At 43.3% G+C, this 23,535-nt stretch overlaps 1 protein-coding gene across 1 annotated transcript in view; it reads left to right on the top strand.

The window, feature by feature from the left end:
- Positions 1 to 22,560, top strand: part of CPZ (carboxypeptidase Z) — a 148,177-nt gene extending 125,617 nt beyond the window's left edge. Inside the window, exons 10-11 of the mRNA XM_030191145.1 lie at positions 15,211 to 15,310; positions 20,664 to 22,560. Coding sequence (XP_030047005.1) covers positions 15,211 to 15,310; positions 20,664 to 21,028 — 465 coding nt within the window. The 3' untranslated portion in view covers positions 21,029 to 22,560. The remainder of the gene's footprint in view (positions 1 to 15,210; positions 15,311 to 20,663) is intronic.
- The last annotated feature ends 975 nt before the right edge of the window (positions 22,561 to 23,535 follow it).

Raw genomic sequence — 23,535 nt, 5'->3', positions numbered from 1 at the left:
CAAAATAAAATGCTTCTCACTGTGAGAAAGTAACAATCAATTAGGGGCATAGATTAGCAGCTTGTCAGAAACATATTTTGGTACCATTCTTCGAAAAACTTTAAATGCCAACACTAACATTTTAAATGTACTGCTCTGCTCTAGCCTTTCTAATTTCCCTGCTTCCCCTATTCTCCAATTCTCTTCTTCCCCTGGCCCCTCCTTTCCCTATTTCTCATTGCCTTACTCTCAACCCTTTCCTTTCCTTCATCCTCCTGCTCTCCCTATCTGTTTTCTTCATTTCTAGAGTTTTTGCCTTCTTCTCTCTCCTAGCCCTCCCCCCTAAGCTCTTTGAGGAGGGACTGCCTTTCTTCTATGTTTGTGCAGCGCTGCGTACGCTTTGTAGCGCTATAGAAATACTAAATAGTAGTAGTAGTAGTAGTAGTCATTGGCCTTCAGCCAGTTTGTGGTTGGCCCCCATCTAAAGTGGTTGCCTTATTCTGTTCTTCAAAAGTTGAGCAGCTGAATTCTGAATACGTTGAAGTCTTTTAAAACACTTTATCAGCAACGTTTTTGATACTGTCCTGCATAGGAGAATCATGAATAGACTTTTGTGTGAGTGAGTCCAGTATTAGTGAACTGGATTTGAAATAGTTTGACTGACAAACAGCATATGACAATGGCATCTATGAGTAAGAAGTGAATTTTGCAAAATGCACATACGAGGCGAGCCATTCAAAGACAAGTGCTCTGAAACACAAACTTTTACAATTTTGAGAGGGTTTTGAAAATCTGATAGGGAAACACAATTCTCTCTCAAGCTCTTCTCCCAGCCCCAGCCCCAGCATCAAATGAAACATTAGCCACCTGTGGCAGTAACCTCCCCCACAGTGGAGTAGCCAGACAGCCAGTTTTGGGTGGGCCTGAGCCCAAAGTGGGTGGGCACAAAATTTTCTCTGCTCCGCCCTCCCTCCACCACTATACCCACCATTTCTCCCTCCTCTCCACCCCTATGCCTACCATTTCTCCCCCTCCCCACCTATCCCCTCTGTATGCAACATGTGTCCCTCCCCTCCACCTCATACACAGCCAAGACTTCTCCCTTCCTCACCCCTCCACCCCTTTGCTGCATCTCCCTCACCCACCAACCAAGCCTCATCTTTCCATCTTTCCTCCCCCCTGTGCAGCATCTTTCTTTCCATCTTCCCTTCCCCCTGTGCAGCTGCTGTGTCCTCCCGTCTTCCCTCCCCCATGCGACATCTTCCCCCCCCTCCCCGTGCAGCTGCAGCATCTCACCCTCCTTGCAGGCCCGCCCAGCAGCAAAGCTCCTGACGGCGATTCCAGTCACAGCGATTCCCACACGCTGCCTGCCGGCTGCCGCTCAACAATCTCCTCGCGCTACTAAGCGCTAACCCGGAAGTCTCTCCTGCAGAGGAGAGACTTCCGGGTTAGCGCTTAGTAGCGCGAGGAGATTGAGTGGCAGCCGGCACTGGCAGGCAGCGTGTGGGAATCGCTGCGACTGGAATCGCCGTCAGGAACTTTGCTGCTGGGCGGGCCTGACCCGAAATTGGGTGGGCCCAGGCCCACCCGGGCCCGCCCGTGGCTACGCCCCTGCTCCCCCACCCCCAGGGAAGACCATCCAATTGGACAACAGCCTATTACCACAGGGCAACCCTCCTTCTGAATTGCAATTCATTTTCCTTTAACACCTCAACAACCTATTAAACAACTAGTGCTTCAAGAACCTATTCAAATACCATTTCTAGGGGGACATGACAAGTGTGGGGAATGTGCAATTTGTGAACCTTCTTTGACAATTATGATATTCCATATAAATTAAAAGGAAAATGCATTCTAATTCAGAAGGAGTAGTTTATGCAATAATGTGCCCTTGTTTGTTATTGTATATTGGAAAGACCTTTTGTTGCCACATCTTCTGGCAACAAATTCCAGAGTTTAATTACACAGTGAGTGAAAAAATATTTTGTCCGATTATTTTAAATTGACTACTTAACAGCTTTATTGCGTGCCCCCTAGACCTAGTATTTTTGGAAAGAGTAAACAAGTGATTCAGGTCCACCCATTCCATTCCACTCATTATTTTATAGACCTCTATCATATCTCCCCTCATACATCTCTTCTCAAAGCTGAAGAGCCCTAGCCAATTTAGCCTTTCCTCATAGGGAAGTCGTCCCATCCCCTTTATCATTTTTGTTGTCCTTCTCTGTAGCTTTTCTAATTCTGCTATATCTTTTTGAGATGTGGTGACCAGAATTGCACACAGTACGAGGTGTGGTCGCACCATGGAGCAATACAAAAGCATTATAACATTCTCATTTTTGTTTTCCATTCGTTTCCTAATAATTCTTAACATTCTATTTGCTTTCTTAGATACCACTGCACACTGAGCAGAGGGTTTCAGTGTACCTTCAATCATGACACCCTTTTCCTTGGCGGTGACTCCTAATGTGGAACCTTGCATCACATAGCTATAGTTTGAGTTCCTCTTTCCCACATGCATCACTTTGCACTTGCTCACATTAATCATCTGCCATTTGGATGCCCAGTCTCGTAAGGTTCTCTAACAATTTTTTCAGGGGAAAACTGTCTCTTACCTCTATCATTTCCACTACTGATCCTCCTGGCTACTAATACTCATACTAACTTGGCTTGACTTCTGTTGTACTATGTAAGTTCTGTGGTGTTTTTTTTCTTTTACTGTTTCACAGATGGATCTGTTTGAGAAAGAATGCTGAATGTCAAGACCAACACATTTGGGATGCTATTTTAACGTGAACATCCCTCTTTAAGGCTTCCAGATATAAAAGCTTTGCATGCCATTTTCATTAAAAACATCTAAAGTTTCTTTTTTGCCTCCCTTTTCCCTATAGGCTTTGAATATGCAGGTTTTCTTTCCAAGATACTGATTTTTTGCAAGCCTTTCTGGACAGGGTGTTTACGAAACCTTTTCCACTTTCAAACATTAAAGAGCTTCTCTTGAACAATTGTTTTCCAACTCTCTTCCTGTCAGTAGCCATCTTGGCTGGAGCCACACCCATTCGAGCTTCAGGAGCTCCCCCTTAGCTGAACAGAGTTAAACTCCTCTCTGCTTTTTTTCTGGTTGTCCATTTACTTTATATTTTACTCCACTCAGTTTAAAAGCCTTTCCTTGGTAGGAGGAATCTATACTCCATCTTATGCCAGAGCTGTTTTTCTTAACTCTTTTTCTGATTCTATATCAATATGGTTTATAAATCATCAGAATAAGTGTACCAATTATATGTCTTGAGTTGATGAAATTACTGGGGAAATTATTTCTCATTATAACTGCTAAATTGACCTTCTGTCCAGCTAAAACTTGACAGGCAGTATTTAAAAGATGATATAAGCATTCCAATTATATTTTATGATTCTATTTAACTAAATTCTTATTATTTGCGGTAAGTATGATCAGTTCATAAACATTACAACCCAGACCACCAAACTCATTTTATTTTATAACTGTCTGATGAGGCTAACAAGGGATGAATTAAATCTGTCTTTATTGTGCATCAATTCTTCCAGTTATGAAGATGCAAGATACAATAAATGTCTGTGCTAGAAAGCCATTGTCTATGTTTGAGCAAATACAGAGCTGTAGCTAAACCCGCATACAGACGAGCATGACAGAATTACTTCTGCTACGAATAAAAGCTGCCAAAATCAATTGAAGTTTTTATCATTTTGATACTTACCAGATTAATTTCTTAGAAGCAAAATCAATCAGCCACTAAGGTTAAACTATTTTTTGGTTCAACAATATCTTTGTAAAAATAAATCCATGCAGTGCCTTCTTTTGAAAAGGTTAATTTTTCCCATCCTGGCTTCAGAACAGCAGTTTAATAATAAGAGCTAAGGATGTGCACAGGACAAAGCAGTTTTGGTTTGTTTGGCCTTTTTAGACATTTTATCAGTTTCACAGAGTCAATGAATATCCATTAAATCTTTCTGATGCTTGCTGATCAACTTCATTTTTCTGTTAACCTACAATTTGGTATATATTAATTTAGGGGCCTTTTTACTAAAGCCTGGTAATATTTGCAGTTATCGCAGCTTATCATGTGGTACGTGCAAATTTAATGCTACAATTATTGTGGTTGTTCACAGCATTTGCCGTTACAGGTCTTATGTAATGTGTGGTACATTGCTTGGAGTTAGCACAGAAGGACAATAGCTCCTCCTATTTAAGAGGCAGTAAGTGGTCCATGCTAACTACAAAAGTGCCAATTGAGTGGTATTTGCAGTATGCTAACTACAATACCCATTCTTCATCCATGACATGCTCCCTAACACAGAAAGCACTTAACATGTGGCGGGACATTTTCGAACAGGGACGACCATCTCTAAGGGCGCCCATCTCTGAGGATGTCCCCACGAAGGGGCGAGGCATCCTGTGTTATCGAAACAAGATGGGCGTCCATCTTTCGTTTCGATAATACAGTCGGGGACACCCAAATCTCAACATTTAGGTTGACCTAAGAGATGGTCGACCTTAGAGATGGGCGACCTCGGTTTTTGGCGATAATGGAAACCAAGGACGCCCATCTCAAAAATGACCAAATCCAAGGCATTTGGTCGTGGGAGGAGCCAGCATTCGTAGTGCACTGGTCCCCTGACGTGCCAGGACACCAACCGGGCACCCTAGGGGGCACTGCAGTGGACTTCACAAATTGCTCCCAGGTGCATAGCTCCCTTACCTTGGGTGCTGAGCCCCCCAACCCCCCCAAAACCCACTCCCCACAACTGCACACCACTACCATAGCCCTTAGGGATGAAGGGGGACACCTACATGTGGGTACAGTGGGTTTTGGGTGGGTTTTGGAGGGCTCACATTTACCACTACAAGTGTAACAGGTAGGGGAGATGGGCATGGGTCCGCCTGTCTGAAGTGCACTGCACCCACTAAAACTGCTCCAGAGACCTGCATACTGCTGTGATGGAGCTGGGTATGACATTTGAGGCTGGCATAGAGGCAGGAAAAAATGTTTTAAATTTTTTTTTGGGTGGGAGGGGGTTGGTGACCACTGGGGGAGTAAGGGGAGGTCATCCCCGATTCCCTCCGGTGGTCATCTGGTCAATTCAGGCACCTTTTCAAGACCTGGTCCTGAAAAAAAAGGGACCAAGTAAAGTCGGCCAAATGCTCGTCAGGGATGCCCTTCTTTTCTCCATTATCAGCCGAGGACGCCCATCTGTTAAGCACGCCCCCGTCCCGCCTTCAGTACACTGCCGACATGCCCCCATGAACTTTGGTCATCCCCAAGACGGAAAGCAGTTGATGCCCAAAACTGGCTTTCGATTATGCTGATTTGGGCGACTCTGAGAGAAGGACACCCATCTCCTGATTTGTGTCAGAAGATGGGCGCCCTTCTCTTTCGAAAATGCATAAATTAGTTAGTTGATGAGTCATTAAAAGTTTCATTGCCAGTAATTAGGATTTGTGTATGCATCTGCCCTAAGTTTTATTCAAATAGTATTCAAAGCTGACGAGTCAGAGAAACTGAATGAAATCTCTGTAAACCTGGAAGATGTCATGGTGCAATTTGATAAATTGAAGCGTAGCAAATAACCTGGATAGGATAGTATTCATCGCAGAGTACTGATAGAATTGAAAAATGGACTTGCAGAACTATGGTTAGCAATATGTAATTTATCTTTAAAATCAAGAATGGTACCGGAAGATTGGAGAGTGGCCAATGTAACGCCAATTTTTTTAAAAGGTTCCAGAGGTGATTGGAGAAATTATAGACCAGTGAGCCTGATGTTGGTGCTAGGCAAAATGGTAGAGACAATTATAAAGAACAAAATTACATAGAGGGGCATAATCGAACGAAAACGTCTATCTCCATGGGCGTTTATCTCCGAGAACGGGTCCGTGAAGGGGAGGACCGAACCGTATTTTCGCAAAAAATAGACGTCCATGTTTTATTCGACAATTTGTGAGCTGGGCGTTTTCGTTTTTCAGCGATAATGGAAAATGAAAGCGCCCAGCTCAAAAACGAATAAATCCAAGGCATTTGTTCGTGGGAGGGGCCAGGATTCGTAGTGCACTGGTCCCCGTCACATGCCAGGACACCAATTAGGCACCCTAGGGGGCAATTTTACAAAAAGGTAAAAGAGTTCCCAGGTGCATAGCACCCTTCCCTTGTGTGTTGAGCCCCCCAAATCCCCCTCAAAACCCACTGCCCACAAGTCTACACCATTACTATAGCCCTAAGGGGTGAAGGGGGGCACCTACATGTGGGTACAGTGGGTTTGGGGGGGTTGGACGACTAAGCATTAAGCAGCAGAATTGTAACAGGTGGGGGGGGGGGGTGGACCTGGGTCCACCTGCCTAAGTCCACTGCACCCCCTAACAACTGCTCCAGGGACCTGCATACTGCTGCCAGGGAGGTGGGTATGACATTTGAGGGTGAAAATAAAAAGTTGTGAAACATCATTTTTTGTGGTGGGAGGGGGTTAGTGACCACTGGGGGAGTCAGAGGAGGTCATCCCCGATTCCCTCTGGGGGTAATCTGGTCATTTAGGGCACTTTTTGGGGCCTTATTCGTGAAAAAACAGGGTCCAGGAAAAGTGCCCTAAATTCTAGCTACAAACGCATACTTTTTTCCCATTATCGGCGAAAGGCGCCCATCTCTGTCGGGTGATAACCATGCCCCAGTACTGCCTTCACCACGCCTCCGACACACCCCCGTCAACTTTGTACGCTTCCGCGATGGAGTGCAGTTGAAAACATCCAAGTTTGCCTTTCGATTATACTGAGTTATTCGTTTTTGTGAGATAAACGTCCATCTCCCGATTTAGGTCGGAACTTGGGCGTTTTTCTCGTTCAATTATAAGGCGGATAGCATTTCCAAAAGCATAGATTAATGAGACAAAGCCAATATGGATTTAGTGAAGGGAAATCTTGCCTCATCAATCTGTTACATTTCTTTGAATGGGTGAACAAACATGTGGCTAAAGGTGAGCCAGTTGATATTGTGCATCTGGATTTTCAAAAGGCGTTTGACAAAGTACCTCATGAGAGACTCCAGAGAAAATTGGAAAGTCATGGGATAGGAAGTAGTGTTTTACTGTGGATTAAAAACAAGTTAAAAGATAGAAACAGAGAGTAGAGTTAAATGGTCAGTATTCTCAATGGAGAAGGGTAGATAGTGGTGTTCCCCAGGGGTCTGTGCTGTGAGCACTGTTTTTTAACATATTAACTAATTTGGTTATTAAATTTGATGATGACATAAAGTTATTCAAAGTTGTTAAATCACAGGAGGACCGTGAAAAATTACAATAGGACCTTACAAAGACTGGGAAGCTGGGCATCCAAATGGCAGAAGACGTTTAATGTGAACAAGTGCAAAGTGATGCATGTGGGAAAGAGGAACCCGAACTATAGCTACTGTATGTGATGCCAGTACAGTCTATCATTCCACCATATATTGATCCATTCTACTTTTATCTAAAATCTTCTTTACTGAATTCCTCTGTTTTAAATTGTCTTTAGTTTATCTTTAAAATCAAGCATGGTACCCCGAGATTGCAGGGTGGCCAATTTAACACTGATTTTTAAAAAAGGTTCCAGTGGTGATCCGGGAAATTATAGATTGGTGAGCCTGAAGTTGGTGCCAGGCAAAATGGTAGAGACTATTATAAAGAACAAAATTACAGAGCATATTCAAAAGCATGGATTAATGAGACAAAACCAACATGGTCTAAGTGATGGGAAATCTTGCCTCACCAATCTATTACATTTTTTGAAGGGGTTAACAACCATGTGGATAAAGGTGAGCCAGTTCCATAAGCACACAAATATGGAACACACTACCAAAAGCCGTGAAAACAACTTATGATCACCTAAACTTCCAAAAATCATTAAAAACTAACCTGTTCAAAAAGGCATACCCTACCGACCCAACTTAAATGCCTGTACCCTGCAACACAACGAAACCAAAGCCCGTAATGGACATATAATAACTCTTCCTCTCTATGATTCTCTTCCTCTCTACGATTCTCTTCCTCTCTACGATTCTCTAATGTGTCTGTACACACGAACCTTATTCTACCACAACATTGCTGTATTTGTTCATACCGGAATTGGTGAACGCCTTTAAGGTACTATGTAAGCCACATTGAGCCTGAAAATAGGTGGGAAAATGTAACAAATAAATAAATAGATATTGTGTATCTGGATTTGCAAAAGGTATCTGACAAGTACCTCATGAAAGACTCCAGAGGAAACAGGAGAGTCATGGGATAGGAGGTAGTGTTCTATTGTGGATTAAAAACAAGTTAAAAGATAGAAAACAGAGAGTGTGGGTAAATGGTCAGTATTCTCAATGGAGAATGGTAGAGAGTGGGGTTCCCTAGGGGTCTGTGCTTGGACCGCTGCTTTTTAACATATTTATAAATGATCTAGAAAAGGTTCAAAGAAGAGCAACCAAAATGATAAAGGGCATGGAACTCCTCTCGTATGAGGAAAGGCTAAAGAGGTTAGGGCTGTTCAGCTTGGAAAAGAGACAGATGAGGGGAGATATGATTAAGGTGTACAAATTCCTGGGTGGTGTAGAAAGAGTAGAAGTAAATCAATTTTTTACTTGATCCAAAAGTACAAAGACTAATGGACACTCAAGGAAGTTACATGGAAATACTTTAACAACAAATAAGAGGAAATATTTTTTCACTCAATGAATAGTTAAGCTCTGGAACTCTTTGCCAGAGGATGTGGTAACAGCAGTTAGCATACCTGGGTTTAAAAAAAGGTTTGCACAAGTTCCTGGAAGAAAAGTCCATAGTTTGCTATTGAGACAGACATGGGGAGGCAGCTGCTTGCCCCAGGATTGGTAGCATGGAATGTTGCTAATAATTGGGTTTCTGCCAGGTACTTGTGACCTGGCTTGGCCACTGTTTGGAAGTGGGATATTGGGCTAAATGGACCATTGGTCTGACCCAGTATGGCTACTCTTATGTTCTTAGAGATGGGAGTATCTAGTGAGGTAATTCAATTTGCTGACAACACAAAGTTATTCAAAGTTGATAAATCGCAAGAGGATTGTGAATAATTACAAGAGGACTTTACGAGATTGGGAGACTGGGCATCCAGTGCGCAACTCAGGGAGGGAGGCAGGGGGCTTATCTTGTGGTGAGGAGGGGGAGAGGTTAGTTGTGTGTGGCCGGGTGTAGGGGTGGGTAGTCTTACATGGGGGTACGAGGTTTTCCTGGATATCTTGAGGAGAGGGGGCTGGAAGAAGGGACAGGAGGGATTAAGGACATGAATGTAGACCTGGGGCAGGAAAAGAAGTTGGGGGAGGAGCCACTCCTGCCAGGGATCCCTCCTCATCCTCGTCATTGCCATCATCAGCATCATCTTCCGCCTCTTCCTCTTCTGAAGACACTTCTGCCGAGAGACAAGAGGGAAACTGTCACAGAGAGTTCAGGTCACCCATCACCTGTTATAGTTAGCCCCATGGCCAACAAATTACCTGGGCTGTGTTTTTTTTTTTTTTTTTTGCAGCACCCTAGTGTGCTTCTTCAGTTCTTCCACCTGGAAAACAAGAGGCCCACATGTGTCATGGTCATCTCAAGGAGGGTATAGATGAAAGAAGTAGCGGAGGGAAGAAACATGAGAGAGGGAGAGGGAGTTAACATAACAGCAACATGCAATTATTTTTAAATGTGCATAAAAAAGGCACTCAAAATGAAAAAATGCACGTATTTGATATGGTGACAGCCGTCCAATTAATTGACAATGGGGGTGAGAGGGAGGGGGAAGCGCACAGTGAAAATGGCTGAGATATTCACAGAACTCTTTTTTATGTTTCTCCTCTTCCCCTGCTGGGGGGAAGAGGCGCTTGTCATTGATCACAATGAGTTGTGCCAGCCTCAGAACATCCATGTTGGAGAAGTTCAGCTGCGCAGCCATCCCTTCTCTGACATGGATATGCATACACACATAAATAACATGTCGATAACAGCACTTATGCACGCACTTTATGGACGTGTTTATGTTGATGCCAGGTAACAGCTCCTTGAAGCTAACGACAGCTCCTGACCACCCGTTAAATTTATCATGTTAAAGGTGTGCGGTTCTTTTTGTGCAACACCAGTAAACGGTTGCGCATTGTGCGTTGTCATCATTTGAATGAGAACCAGCTCATTGGCATCCATTTGCATTACGTTTTTGTTTTGTGCTTACAAGTGTGGTAAACTGGTCACTGTAAGCCTTTGCACATTCATCACTGAATACCAAGATCACTAATCCGGATCAGACCAGTTGAAAACGATTGTTGCCGGCCCGGTAAGTTTTGTGCATCGAGGCCTGAGAGACATTTTCAGGGAATGTTGCTGCTGCATGCACATGTGTCTCAAGACAGATTCCTGGCCCATCTCCAAACCAACTGGGAGGGAGGGAGAGGCAGCCAGCCCCAAGGACCTGGCGGGCCAATATCTGGCTTCTTGACCCTACAGCCATGAGCTCAGTCAATGTCCCTCTGGGAATGAGGGGAACATTTTGGAAGCTATAAGCAGTAAAGGAGATTATCCCCTAATGTAGCTACAGTTACCTGGACATAAGAATGCAAAGCAGGTCACAGTATGGGGCAGACTGCCCTCCTACATAGCAATAGCAATATGATACTTATATACAGCTAAATCCCAAATCCTGGTCCAGTACGGTTTACAAAAACAAAACATAAAATACAATAACTATATAATATAACAGAAATACAATCACATCAATTTAAAAATTAATATCAAACACAATAGCAAAATTAATAAAATAACCAAATTAAGGACTATCAAATAAGAAAGCATTTGATTTCTTATGGAAAAGTAAATAATTAGACTATAATCTGAACGTGTTAAGCAAAAGATTAAGAAAAGGAATTACAGTAACTAAAAATAAAATATAAAAAATTCTCAAAAAATGCACATCATTGAACTCTGTAGCCATCTATATCTTCCGGGACTATTGCGGCCACCAGCAGTAGTCCTGCCCTGAGCGTGCACCATTTCCAGGTGAAAAATAACCCCCCCTCCCCAGAAATGGCTTCTGCGGCATTAACCCATTAGTAATCGGGCATCGCTGCACGCTGCCTGGTTACCACCAAGTTAGCATGGGAGTCCTTATTGCCGCCTCAGTGGGTGGCAGTAAGGGTTCCCCACCACATGGCCACGTGGTAAGTTATCTCACCGCATGACCATTTTTTTTTGGGGGGGGGTTTACTAGTTGGAAACAGAATACTGGGCTTGATGGACCTTTGGTCTGTCCCAATATGGCAATACTTATGTTCTTATATAATCCGGAACTACTGCTGGGCTACTGCAGCAGCTCAGCAGTAGTTTCCACCCCCAGCGCCATTTCTGGCACTACAAAAATATGTTTTTTTAAATTTTGTAGCACCGGTGTTTATCCAGCAGTAATTGGGCAGTGCCATGCACTGCCCAGTTACCACCAGGTTAGCATGACAGCCCTTATCGCCACCTGAATGGATGGCAGTAAGTGTTTTCCCCAAAATGGCCGTGTGACAAGTGGTTCACTTACCATATGGCCATTTGTTAGAAAAAAAATGGCAGCCTTTTACCTGCTGTGGTAAAAAGTGTACTTTAGCGCACATAAAAAATATGTGTTGATGCCAGTACAGGCCCCCTTTTCCTGCAGCTTAGTAAAAGGAGCCCTCAATTAGGAAAAAAAAATATTGGCCAGTAGGTGTTTTTTCTTCCCAATGGACAGTGAGTTGTGCTGTTATTTTCAGACATCTAATTATCTGAGATTTGACCTTTCTTACAGTCTTTCCAATATACAACAACAAACAAGGGCATATTGTAGCATAAACTACTCCTTCTGAATTACAATGCATTTCCATTTTTAATTTATATTCAATGTCATAATTGTCAAAGAAGGTTCACAAACTACACATTTCCCACTCTTGTCATGTCCCCCTTGAAATGATATTTGAATAAGTTCTTGAAGCACTAGTTGTTGACTGGGTTGTTTGAGGGGCTAAAGTAAAATGGATTGTAATTTAGAACAAGGGTTGTCCTGTGGTAATAGGCTGTTGTCCAATTGGGTGGTCTCGGAGGGGGGGGGGGGAGGAGGTTACTGCTGCAGGTGGTTGTTGCACTGGGGAAAGGGTTCTGGAGCCTTGGGGGTTGCTACATCAGGGGGTAGTAACCTCAAAGGGACTGTAGCTATAGGGGTACTTATCATGGGGGTGCTGTTGGGAGGGGGAAGAATACCCTTGGGGGCTGCTGGTGGTGGAATCAAGGCTATTTAAAGGGATTTTAGAAAGTTTTTCCCACATATAATTGTGGGGGGGGGGGGGGGAAGGAGACTTTGCATTTGTTTTCCCCACATGCAGCTTTCTAAACTCACTGCTCCCTTTGTGCATGGAGGGACTTAACACAAGCAGTTCTGCACCCATTTTACAAGGGGTTCTACGTTTGGCAGATCTTCTGGTTATATAGTATAGCAATTCTCCACAACTTGACCTCGATCTGTGAATTCCACTCTCTTTTTCCGCATACTATCTAAAATTTGCCTTCATGAGTCTCATGCATATTCCTTGTGATAGCCTTGAAAACCTGATTATGCAGGTCTCTGAGAGAGTTAAGAAGCACTGTTATAAGGGATAAGTGATGACTGAGAGTTATTTTCAGGGTAGTCTTATATGGCTATTCTTAAGGAGTTAATTTTCAAAGGGGTTTATGCAGGCAAGAGGCTCCTGCCCATTTAAACCCTGATCAGTGGGCCGCCCCCTAGATATTTTGTGGCACTTAACCACAGAGTGTTGCTGAATACCTGGTTGAACCGCCACAGCACTGCTGGGTTAATGCTGGGACAGTCCATGGGCAGGGCCGCCAAGAGGGGGGGACAGGGGGGACAAAATTCCCGGGGCCCGGGCCTCTAGGGGGGGCCTGGCGCCGCATTCCCACCCGCCACCGCACCCCTTCCACCCAAACCCCCGCCAGCAGAAGTGCTGTCTTCTGTTCTGACTCCGGCGTGCGTGGCCCACATAGACACGCTCCTCTCAGCTGATCTTCGCTGTACTCTGCAGGGCTTCTGTGCGTCTGACGTGCAGGACGTCAGACGCAGAGAAGCCCTGCAGAGTACAGCAAAGATCAGCTGAGAGGAGCGTCTGTGTGGGCCGCGCACACCGGAGTGAGGTCAAAAGACTGCACTTCTGCTGTCGGGGGTTCGGGTGGAAGGGGCTCGGCCCGGTGGTGGAGGCGGGTGGGACTGTGGCGCCAGGGCCTCCCTCGGGGGGGGGGCCGATGACGACAACCTGGGGGTGGTAGTGGCGGGGGGGGCGGGGTCGGGATCCGGGGGCAGCCTTGTCCCGGGCCCGGCCCAGTCTCTCGGCGGCCCTGTCCATGGGTGGAATCAGTGAGGAACCAGCAGTTATGCATGCACTAGCAATCTTCGGTGCCAGTAGCCTGCATAGCTAACCAGGCAAGTAGGATCACACAAAAGGTAGATCTGTCTTTTCCCAGTTAGCTATCTGAAAATCGCCACTGAATATTGGCTGGCCTCCACATAACTTGTGTCCAGCTTTTCCTACATGAGCACGCAGCTGTTGAATGCATTGCCACTTAACCTGAAAACAATTTACGACCTAATCAACTTTCGTAAATCACTGAAGACTTATCTCTTCAACAAGGCATACCACAATGATCCATAATGAGATCTGTATTGCATCTCCGCTATCCTGTCATTCTGGATGTTTTCTTTCTATAACTGCTTGCTTAATTCTATTATGTTATCCATGTTCTTTATGTAATGCCAATTGTATCTTTTAATCTGGAATGGTGAATGCCATGACGGAACATTGTAAGCCACATTGAGCCTGCAAATAGGTGGGGAAATGTGGGAAACAACAAATAAATAAATAAATAACTTACAGGTCCATGGCTGACTTGGATATTTAGTACTGGTGCTCAGACATGGCCCAGCATTGAATATCCAGGTCAATTTTAGCTTGTGGTGGTCAGCAGCTTAAAAACTGCAGACTGTAGTGGGCTGACTATCGCCTGGTTAATATGAATAACTAGGAATATGCCTTGGGCTAAGAATTGTAGGAGCCAGAGCTTGATCATATCCTCCAAAGTTTATAACTCAGGACAGGGAATACTCAAAATTTGTAAAGTCAATAATATATTTTAAAATTTAGAATAGGGTTGGTGCTGATTTTTTTTGTAAGATTATTCATGAATATAGAAAAAAAACACAGTGAAAAAAGATAAATCACCAGTCAAAAAACCTAAAAAGATATATATGGTGACAGCTTCAAAAATCACAAGGCAAGTTACATAAAAATACAAAAATACTAAGCAACATCAGTGCACCCTATTAATGAAAGAGGTGGATGGAAGCAATCATATCAACCCTGCTATTTTTTTGGTTTTAAATTTAACCAGTAGGACTAAACATAATCATAGTTCTATCAATTAACAAGAATATAAACATACACATACTTGGCAGTGCTCTAATTATGTATATCAGTGACTTGTTTTAAGTTGCTTTGGTAAATACATTCCTAAGAATAAAGATAAATTAAAATGATAGCTTTACCTCATGAGCTTGTTTGTCTTATAAGTGACTAGCCGTTGAGCCCGTAAAAACGGACTAGTAAAGGAAGGGGGGGTTGAAAGCCCCCCCCCCCGGATAGGTCGCCGCTGCCCCTCCCCCCCGTTGTCACCGCCCCCCCCCCCTCGGAGTCCCCTCCACAACCCCTCCACCCGGGCCGGGTACCTGGCTTCACTATTCAAACCGCCGGAACACAGCACACAGCTCATCTGAGCTGCCGTCGGCCTTCCTTCTTCTCTGCGAGGGTGGGACACAGGCAGGTAAGGAAGGCCAACGGCAGCTCAGATGAGCTGTGTGCTGTGTTCCGGCGGTTTGAATAGTGAAGCCAGGTACCCGTGCCAGGTGGAGGGTGGGCGGCGGCGGCGACTCCGGGTGGGTGGGGGAGCGGTGGCGACGGGAGTTCCCTCACTCGCAGGTGCGCAGGTTCCCTCTCTGTCACGCCCCCGTCACCACGTATTGACGTGGGAGCGGGACAGAGAGGGTCTCTACTGCGCATTTGCGAGTGAGTACGCCTCTTGCCATTTATATGTTTGATGGTATACACAATGACTCAGAAAATCATTATTAATGGAATTTTGTATTGATCTTATATATATATATTTTTTTTCTTTTATTAACAGATTCATCGTGGTATTAAAGGCATTGTAAAGGATGAATATGATAACCCTATCCACAAAGCACGTGTTTCAATTAGAGGAATTCGGCATGATGTTATTACAGGTAAATCTAATTGTATTTTGGATGACACAGTCATGGTTACTACACTACAAGGCACTGTATAAAATAATGTTCATTTTTGTAGACTGAGTCTATTGATCTCCTGTTGATGAAAATATAGTTATAAAAATATTCTGTGGACTACTGGCATGGCCTGGTTACTACAGAGTAGAAGACTCGGATTCAGTCTTCTGTCTGATGCATATGAGAGAAGATACCATGTAAGTGACATGCTGAAGCACTAGAGGAGGAAGTAGTTGCCAACAGTGCAGACCTTTCTGGCATAATAGCTTGATCAGTGAAGGATCTTCTGTTACCTGGGTTCACCATCAGGAGAAAGGTTTATAAGATGGGAAAATAGGGGGAAACAACAATCAGAAAGGGACTGCAATTTGAGATTAAGAGGGGAAGTTATCAAGGTATGGTAAAAGATGGGCTTTCATCACACCTTGATTTACCATGGGATTTAACAACCTGTGGTGTCTCAGAAGTGCAGGTTGCTGATTCTTGTGGTAAGTGAATAATGCTGCTTGCGAGCCACCTCACATGCAGCTTTATTACATAGACCCAGGAGCGTCGGGATGCCAAGATGTGAGCTGATGTTCCCCAGCCACATTTTAAAGGGACTTGTACACTTTAGCAGCCCTCCCAAAGCAAAAGTCCCTCTTGCTGCACCCATTAAGTCCCCTTCTCATAATTCTGTCTCAACCATACCCCTCCCCAAACTGAAGACCCCACCTAGTTGTGCCCCCTACATCTGGAGCTTCCCCTCCCCAAGGCAGGAGCCCCCAGGTCCTCCCACCCTCCTGGAACCCCCACCCTAGGGCTACCTTAGTTGAAATCCCTGGGGTCTGGAGGTCCAGGCATGAGCAGTCCCCAGTCGTTCCTGCTCTGCCAACATCTTCACCCAAAATGGTGCTGGTGAGCCCTAATTTTGGTTGTAAAACACTTGCTAAACGGCACAAAATAGAAACATACCAACTCATATGAACAGATTTTTCAATATTTGGAGGACTCACTTTTCCTTTCTGGAACGCAATAGTAGAAGGCACCAGCAGCTTGAAAAAGACCTGATTTAATTCCAGTGTGCAAGATAAGTGCAGGGTTTTTTTTGTATATTATTTCATCAAGTATAAACATAGCTGGTGCTACAATGATTATCATCCATTAACCATCACGTTCCAGGGCGGTTATTTAGAAGCTTAAATCGTTTTGAATATCGGTCTCTCTATGTTGGCAGATCCTTAAAAATACTGCTGGAATTTGACACATCGTGAGTCAGACATCTCAATTCCAATTTGTAAATCCTATATAAAATCTGCTTTATTATGTCCTTCCTTTCAAAAATGAAGCAAATCATTCCAATGGATCTTCCTCCGCCCCTGCCCTCCCCCCCCCAAATCATAACAATCAATCCTAGAAAAGCACAGATTCAATGACAATCAAAACTAGATTGACAAGGTTAGTGGTGTAAAGTGCACTATCAAAATCTAATCTAGAGCAGCACCGTATTTGACCCATGAACTGGGGACCATTGCAGATTATCAGTTAATACCAGAACTATCTCCATCCTGTAGAGGTCATTTTACTAAAGCGCAGGCCTACTGTGTAGAAAAAAGGGCACTACTGCAGGACATGCTGAAGAGTACCGCAATAGGTTGGCTAGCAGCGCCCACTACTCCTGCGGTAAAAAAAATATTTTTTATTTTTTACTGTGGAGGTGTGTCTGGGGGTGGAGAGTAGGCGTGCCTGCACTAATCAGGTAGCTTGGGCGAGTTACTGTGTGCTACCCAATTACTGCAGAAGTAGAATGGGAGCCCTTACCACCTCCTAAATAGTTGTTGGTAAGGGCTCCTAGTGGTAATTTCCACGCGCTAATCTAGAAATTAGTGCATGGCCATTAAAAAATACAATACTGGGCCTTCAAGAAAGAGAGAATGGCAGTCCTTTATTGTGAAAAAGACCTGACACGGGCCGTGCTTCGGCGCACAAGCACCTGCCTCAGGGATCACAGTGAGGCATATTTTCAAAGCACTTTGGGAGGCTAAGTTCCATAGGTTTCTATGGAACTTTGGGAGGCTAAGTGCTTTGAAAATGAGCCTTAGAGTGTCTTCACAATATATGAGCAGGAATGTTCAGATAGTCTGAGTAAATTGCCAGCCACCACTGAGCGTTTGTTCAATCTTAACAGTGGTGGCTGGCAATTTACTCAGACTGTCTGAACATTCCTGCTCATACAGTATATTGTGAAGACACACTGTGACCCCTGAGGCAGGCGCTTGTGCGCCGAAACACTGCCCGTGTCGGGTTTTTTTCACAATAAAGGGCTGCCATTCTCTCTTTCTTGAAGGCCCAGTGTTGCATTTTCTTGTCTATATTGTATGCTTGTATGCTGTATTACCCTCTCTTTTGTGATTACATTAAAAAATACAACCATGGCCATTTTTCCACCATGCTAGAAAATGGCCAGAGTGTGTGACAAACCCGTGGACTAATCACAGTGCTAGCCATTTTCTAGAGAGTCTTGGAGGCATATTTTCAAAGCACTTTGGGAGGCTAAGTTCCATAGGTTTCTATGGAACTTTGGGAGGCTAAGTGCTTTGAAAATGAGCCTGAAGGTAAAAGGACCCCATAATGAGTTCTAATGATGATCATTCAATAATACAACCTCATTGCAGACATTTTATGACAGCTGTAACACTACCATATCTAAAATTGTTTACTGGTTAATAGAGATAGGGAATAAACTAAAATCAATAAAGTAAGGCAACGTATAAACTTGTGTAGCTGTATACAAATGGTTAAGTCTTGTTCCCAAAATCATACACCTGAACAGTACCTGACAGAGGCATACTTTGCAATTAACATGATAGTTACCAGTAATGGCTGATGTTAATGACTTGCAAAAGAAGTAGATAGTAAATCACATGCATACTTTGGGGACACCATGAAACTAAACTGAGAAGCTAAGTACAATTTAAATGAAAGTTTTATGGAACATGTTAATTAAAAATAAAGTTTGAGTGAAAGTAGGGAGATGGAAGGTTTTTATGCCTGTGATGGATATATGAACGGGTAGAAAAGTATAAAGGCACCCGTCAGAAGCCTTGAGGCTTTTCCTTCCTATTTTTCACATATAAACATATATAATTTTTTAGAGTATGTAAGACTGAACAGTGTTTATAGTGAAGTATTACTGTTTTGGTGATTATCTTATTGTTAACCAGGGTTATTAGTAATTAGGCCTCATTGCATAAAATGAGACCTATACTAAAATAGCACTAGTGTGGTGAAATAACTCATCTTAATGGTAGCCCACGGTGATAAGTTCCCCCCTAAGAATCAAACTATATTTCCAATTATTAATAGTTTCAGTGCTACAGTCATTAAAGATATCAATTTATTTTGACAAGGGCTTCCAAAATACCAATTTAAATGAAAGATATTATTGAGACTTCTCCAAATTTCTAACCAAAATGTTTGTATATTTAGATGATAGAACATATGAAATAGAATGTTTGGTGAGGGAATGTAGGAAAAGACTCTGGAGCTAACATTAGAGGTCATGGCCACCATTTTAAACCCATAATTGAGGTTGCCGATGCCCTGTCTACCCCTCTAGACCACCAAAGACCATGAGGTAGGTCCAGGTGGCCTACAGAAAGGTGGGTGAGGGAGGTCCACAGAAGGGGGCTGCTTTTGAGGAGGTTTGGGAGGGGTGTGCTCATGGGTGAAGGTATGGGCAGTTGATAAGCTCTTGAGTGGAGTTTGAAAGGAGAGATAATGCTCATTTAAATCTCTTTGAATTTCAGGCCCTTTGTATTTATCTTGGATTTTTTTTTTTTTCAGATTTATGGAGATACATTTCAAATTTTTCTCAGATTGTTTTTCAGATCAATCTGATTTTTTTTTTAGTTTGTAATTCAGTTTTATCTTAAATTAAAGCACATCTCTATACATTACTTTATTAAATTCTTCTCTGTTTGGTTCAAATAGTGACACAAAGAGGCAGATGGACATTTTTCTTGCCAAAACAGCCAAATTGCTATTTTTGAAACGCATTTTAAGATGTTTTCAGTTCATCCAAATCACATGGAGGTGTGTCAAGGGCATCTTGAGGGCGGGATTTGGGCATTTGCAAAACTTGGGCATTCTTCTGCCAGAACAGAGCAAAACTATTCAGGGCTAAGTTAGATGTTTTGGTCTAGACCTGTTTCAATCACAAATAAGTCACAAAAAGGTGCCCTAAATAACCACATGACCACTGAAGGGATTAAGATATAACCCCCCTTACTCCTCCAGTGGTCACTGATCCCCTCCCTCCTCCCCCAAATTTGAAAGAAACAGTACATACCAGCCTCTATGACAGCATCAGATGTTTTAGCCAGTCCTATTAGAGCAGCAAGTAGGGCCCTGGAGTAGCCTAGTGGCCGATGCAATATACTGTAGAGAAGGGGACCCAGGCTCATATCTCATTCTAACTATTACACTTGTGGTGGAAAGTGTAAGCTGTCCAAAACACAGCCAAAACCTACTGTACCAGCTGTACACCACTGCAATAGCCCTTATGGCTGCAGGTGTCACCTATATCTTGGTACAGTAGGTTTTGGGTGGGTTTTGAAGGTCTCATCCTACAATATAGTGGGGTAATGGTGAGATGTGTACCTGGGACCTTTTATGTGAAGTCCACCGCAGCGCCCCATAGGGTGCCCCACCACTCTGCTGGGATGTCTGTGGTGCCTATCTACTAAGAATGCTAGCTCCCCATACGTCGCAATGGCTTTTTGTATGTTTTTCTCTTGGACTTTTCTTTTTTAAAATGGTCACAAAAGAAAGATGCACTGAGCACAAAACATCTAGGAAATAGCCACTTTTGAAACAAAAAGATAGATGTTTTCTCTGGTTTGAAAATGGCTGTGTTCACCACTTGATTTTTGGACATTTTCAGCAAAACGTCCAAAATTGGATTTAGGCATCATATTGAAAATAACCCTCTATATCAGAGTGAATACTGCTGGGTTACATTAAAGATTTCATCTTCAGTATAAGAAATGCATTAAATCCCCTACAAGCAGAGCTGAATATTCTTTGAACTATCTCAAATATACTTTGTACCATAGGAAAAATAAACTTGTGAATTTTGCAAAATGCCGTTGTGAATTTCTCTGAAACTCCGGTAAATATTTGCCAATTTTTGGCATGCTATCAATTAGCTAAGTCATGCTCCCAGTGGTAATGTAATAAGTTTTATGGTAGACAACAGAATCTGTGCATCCTCCTTTCCATAGAATATACTAATAAAGCTACACACGTGGGGAAGTATATATTTTAATGGTTTTTGTTTTGTTTTTTATAGCTGCTGATGGAGATTACTGGCGATTACTGCCTCCAGGAACACATATAGTTAGTGCTCATGCAATAGGATACAAAAAAGTGATGAAAAAGATCACCCTGCCAGCCAAGATGCGCAAATCTGGACGTGTGGATTTTGTCCTGCATCGTGTTAACATTCCCCCTCGTAGATTTGATAATGTGCCATTGGATGAAATTTTCGACCGATTTGATCCATTGGATAATTTTGATCCACATAGAGGGCAGACAGTACATGAACCAACCGAGGATGGAGAAGAACCTTCAGTTGACAGAGAAAAACCTTGGTGGTGGTCTTACTTTAGTATTCTAGATCGAAATAGGCCTATGTGGCTCCTTAAAAACCATTAATTGCAATTATGTGTTCAGCCTTCTTTCAAACATTTCTCTATCAAGTTCACAATAACTTCTAAGATAAAGAAGGCACATGTATTTGTATATGCCTTTTATCACTTGAATATATGTCAAAATTCAGGGTTAAATTAATATTACTATGATATATTGTCCACATTCAGCTGTAGTAGTTTAGTTCCCTACACCTACTATTGCAGATGACTAACAAAAGTGTAATCTGCTGTTTATCCTTTTGAGGGGCATTTTATCTGAAATTCATATCTGCATTTTCAGTCTTTTTGCTAAGGCAGTAATACTCAGATTCATTATTTATTAAGTTCTAGAGCACCTGCATAAAATTATTCTGATCTTTTAAATATATTTTCATACAAAGGGGAAGTTACTAAACTGTAGTAAAATAGCTATTTTACCACAACTTAGTTTAAAATGGAAGTCACTAAACATTGCAAATTACATTATCCTCCTCTCCTAGAACATTCGGCTGGAGCTGTATAAATGGAAGCTCCTCCCACGTCTCTCACACGTCTTTCCAAACCTTAGGCCAAGGCCCCCCACCCCCACCATTCCAAAGACACCCAGTAGCATCCTCACCCCCCCCCCCCCCCATAGAACCCCTGGCCACACCTGAAGCAATCCTTAGTGGTTTAGTGGAATGGGGTAGGAGTAATTCCCTGTAATTCCTATCCCTTGTGGCTCCAGGTGCAAAATAACACATGTGACCCCTAGTGGTAATCTCACAGGTCTACCGTTAGGGGTCAAGCTGCGATAAAGGGCCATTCTGCACCATTCAGAAACTGGAGCCACAAAGGGTAAGAGCAACAAGGGATTGTGCCATCCCTTTTCACTTGCCCACCATGGATTGTTTCAAGTAGGCCTGGAAGGGGCCTATTGGTGGGGGGAGCCTTAGTTGAAGGTTTAGATAGGTGCCTGAAGGAGGGCTGAGGGCAGGAGATTAGTTCAGGGGGAGGAGAGGGAGCCACTATTTATACAGCTTTGGTCCCTTTAAGTGCCCAGTATCATTGGGGTGCCTGTGGATAGCCTGATGCTCCTGTACAGGAAAAATAATGCCAGCTTTGAACTAGCTTTCTTTTTCCATGAATAACACAACTGTGTTATTTGATTTGAATAACAATGAAGTGCTTTGCATGCATTTGCATGCTTTGTGTCATTATTATGCAGCCCATGGTGACTTACACTAAGGTATGTTATAATAATGTACAATTTTAAGACATGTTAAGAAGCAAATGGTGAGCATTTTTCCCTTAATGCACTACCCCCCACAGTGCTTAACACATTAATTATTGCACACTCAACAGCTGGAAAATAATTTTTACATCTAATGGTTGGTTTGCTTTTGGTTCATTTGTGCTTTTCTTCCTGATTTTCTGACTTTGTTTCAGTTAGTTTCTCACTTTTGTTTAATAATAATAAAAAATTTTTAACGGGCTAGATTCTATATATGGCACATAAAAAATCAGTGCCGGAAAAACCTGCTTAAACGGTATTCTATAATCTGCGCCTAAAGTTCAGTATGGTTTATAGAATAGCGCTTAAGTGTTATGGTTGTGTGTAAATTTAGGCATGCCCATTTGCACCAAAGAAAACATGGTGCAAATGCCCCCACCTAAATTTACAGGCGGAGCACCCTTATTCTGTAATTATGCACGTAACTTAAAACCACGCCCATGAATGTCCACTTTCCATGACCCCTTTTACAGGCCACGCATACATTTTAGGCGTGCATCCTGCACCTAACTGTACATGCATAACGCCTAATTAAATCTAATTAGTGCTTGTTAAAAAGCCAATTATTGGCTCTAATCGGCTCGCTATTCAATTAAATTACAGATGCAAATTGGAACCGAGCCTAAATTTGCGCACGCACTTTATGGTGACCTTTATAGAATCAGGCGGATGGAGCGGCAGCCACCACACTATTAAACAATGTCTTTCTCTCTCTCTGTTATATAGATACTAGTGGAACCATGCCCGTTTCCTCAACAATGAAACGGGCCCTAGGAAAGCTGTCTTGTAAGCTTTTTTTCTCTCTCTCCCCTGCCCTCCCCTCCATGTCCAGCGATTCTTCCCCCCTCCCCTCCATGTCCAGTGATTCTCCTCTTCCCTGCCCTCCCCTCTCATCCGTGTCTCACGATTCTCTCCTCTACTGTACTCTCATCCCATCCATGTCCATCAATTCTCCTGTGTCCTGCCCTTCCCTTCCACTCTCCCTCCCCTCGATGTCCCGCGATTCTCTCCTCCCCTCGATTTGTACCTGAACGTTCTCTGGCTGGATGGTGCTGGCTTCCGTTCTGTTCGTAACATCCATCCTGACGTCAGCTCGCCTCCAGCATTCCCTTCCCCTCTCACTGTTCCGCCCTCTGACATCATTACATCTTGACGCGAGGGCGGGACAGTGAGGGGGAATGGAAATGGAACCCTGGAGGCTGGCTGACATCAGGAGATGTTACAAACCCAGGCAGCCAGGCATGGAACGTTGGAGGTGC

The sequence above is a fragment of the Microcaecilia unicolor genome, chromosome 2 (assembly GCF_901765095.1).
Source record: "Microcaecilia unicolor chromosome 2, aMicUni1.1, whole genome shotgun sequence".
Lineage (NCBI taxonomy): Eukaryota > Metazoa > Chordata > Amphibia > Gymnophiona > Siphonopidae > Microcaecilia > Microcaecilia unicolor.
Note: the sequence above shows the minus strand (reverse complement) of the source record. Positions and strands in the feature narration are given on the sequence as shown.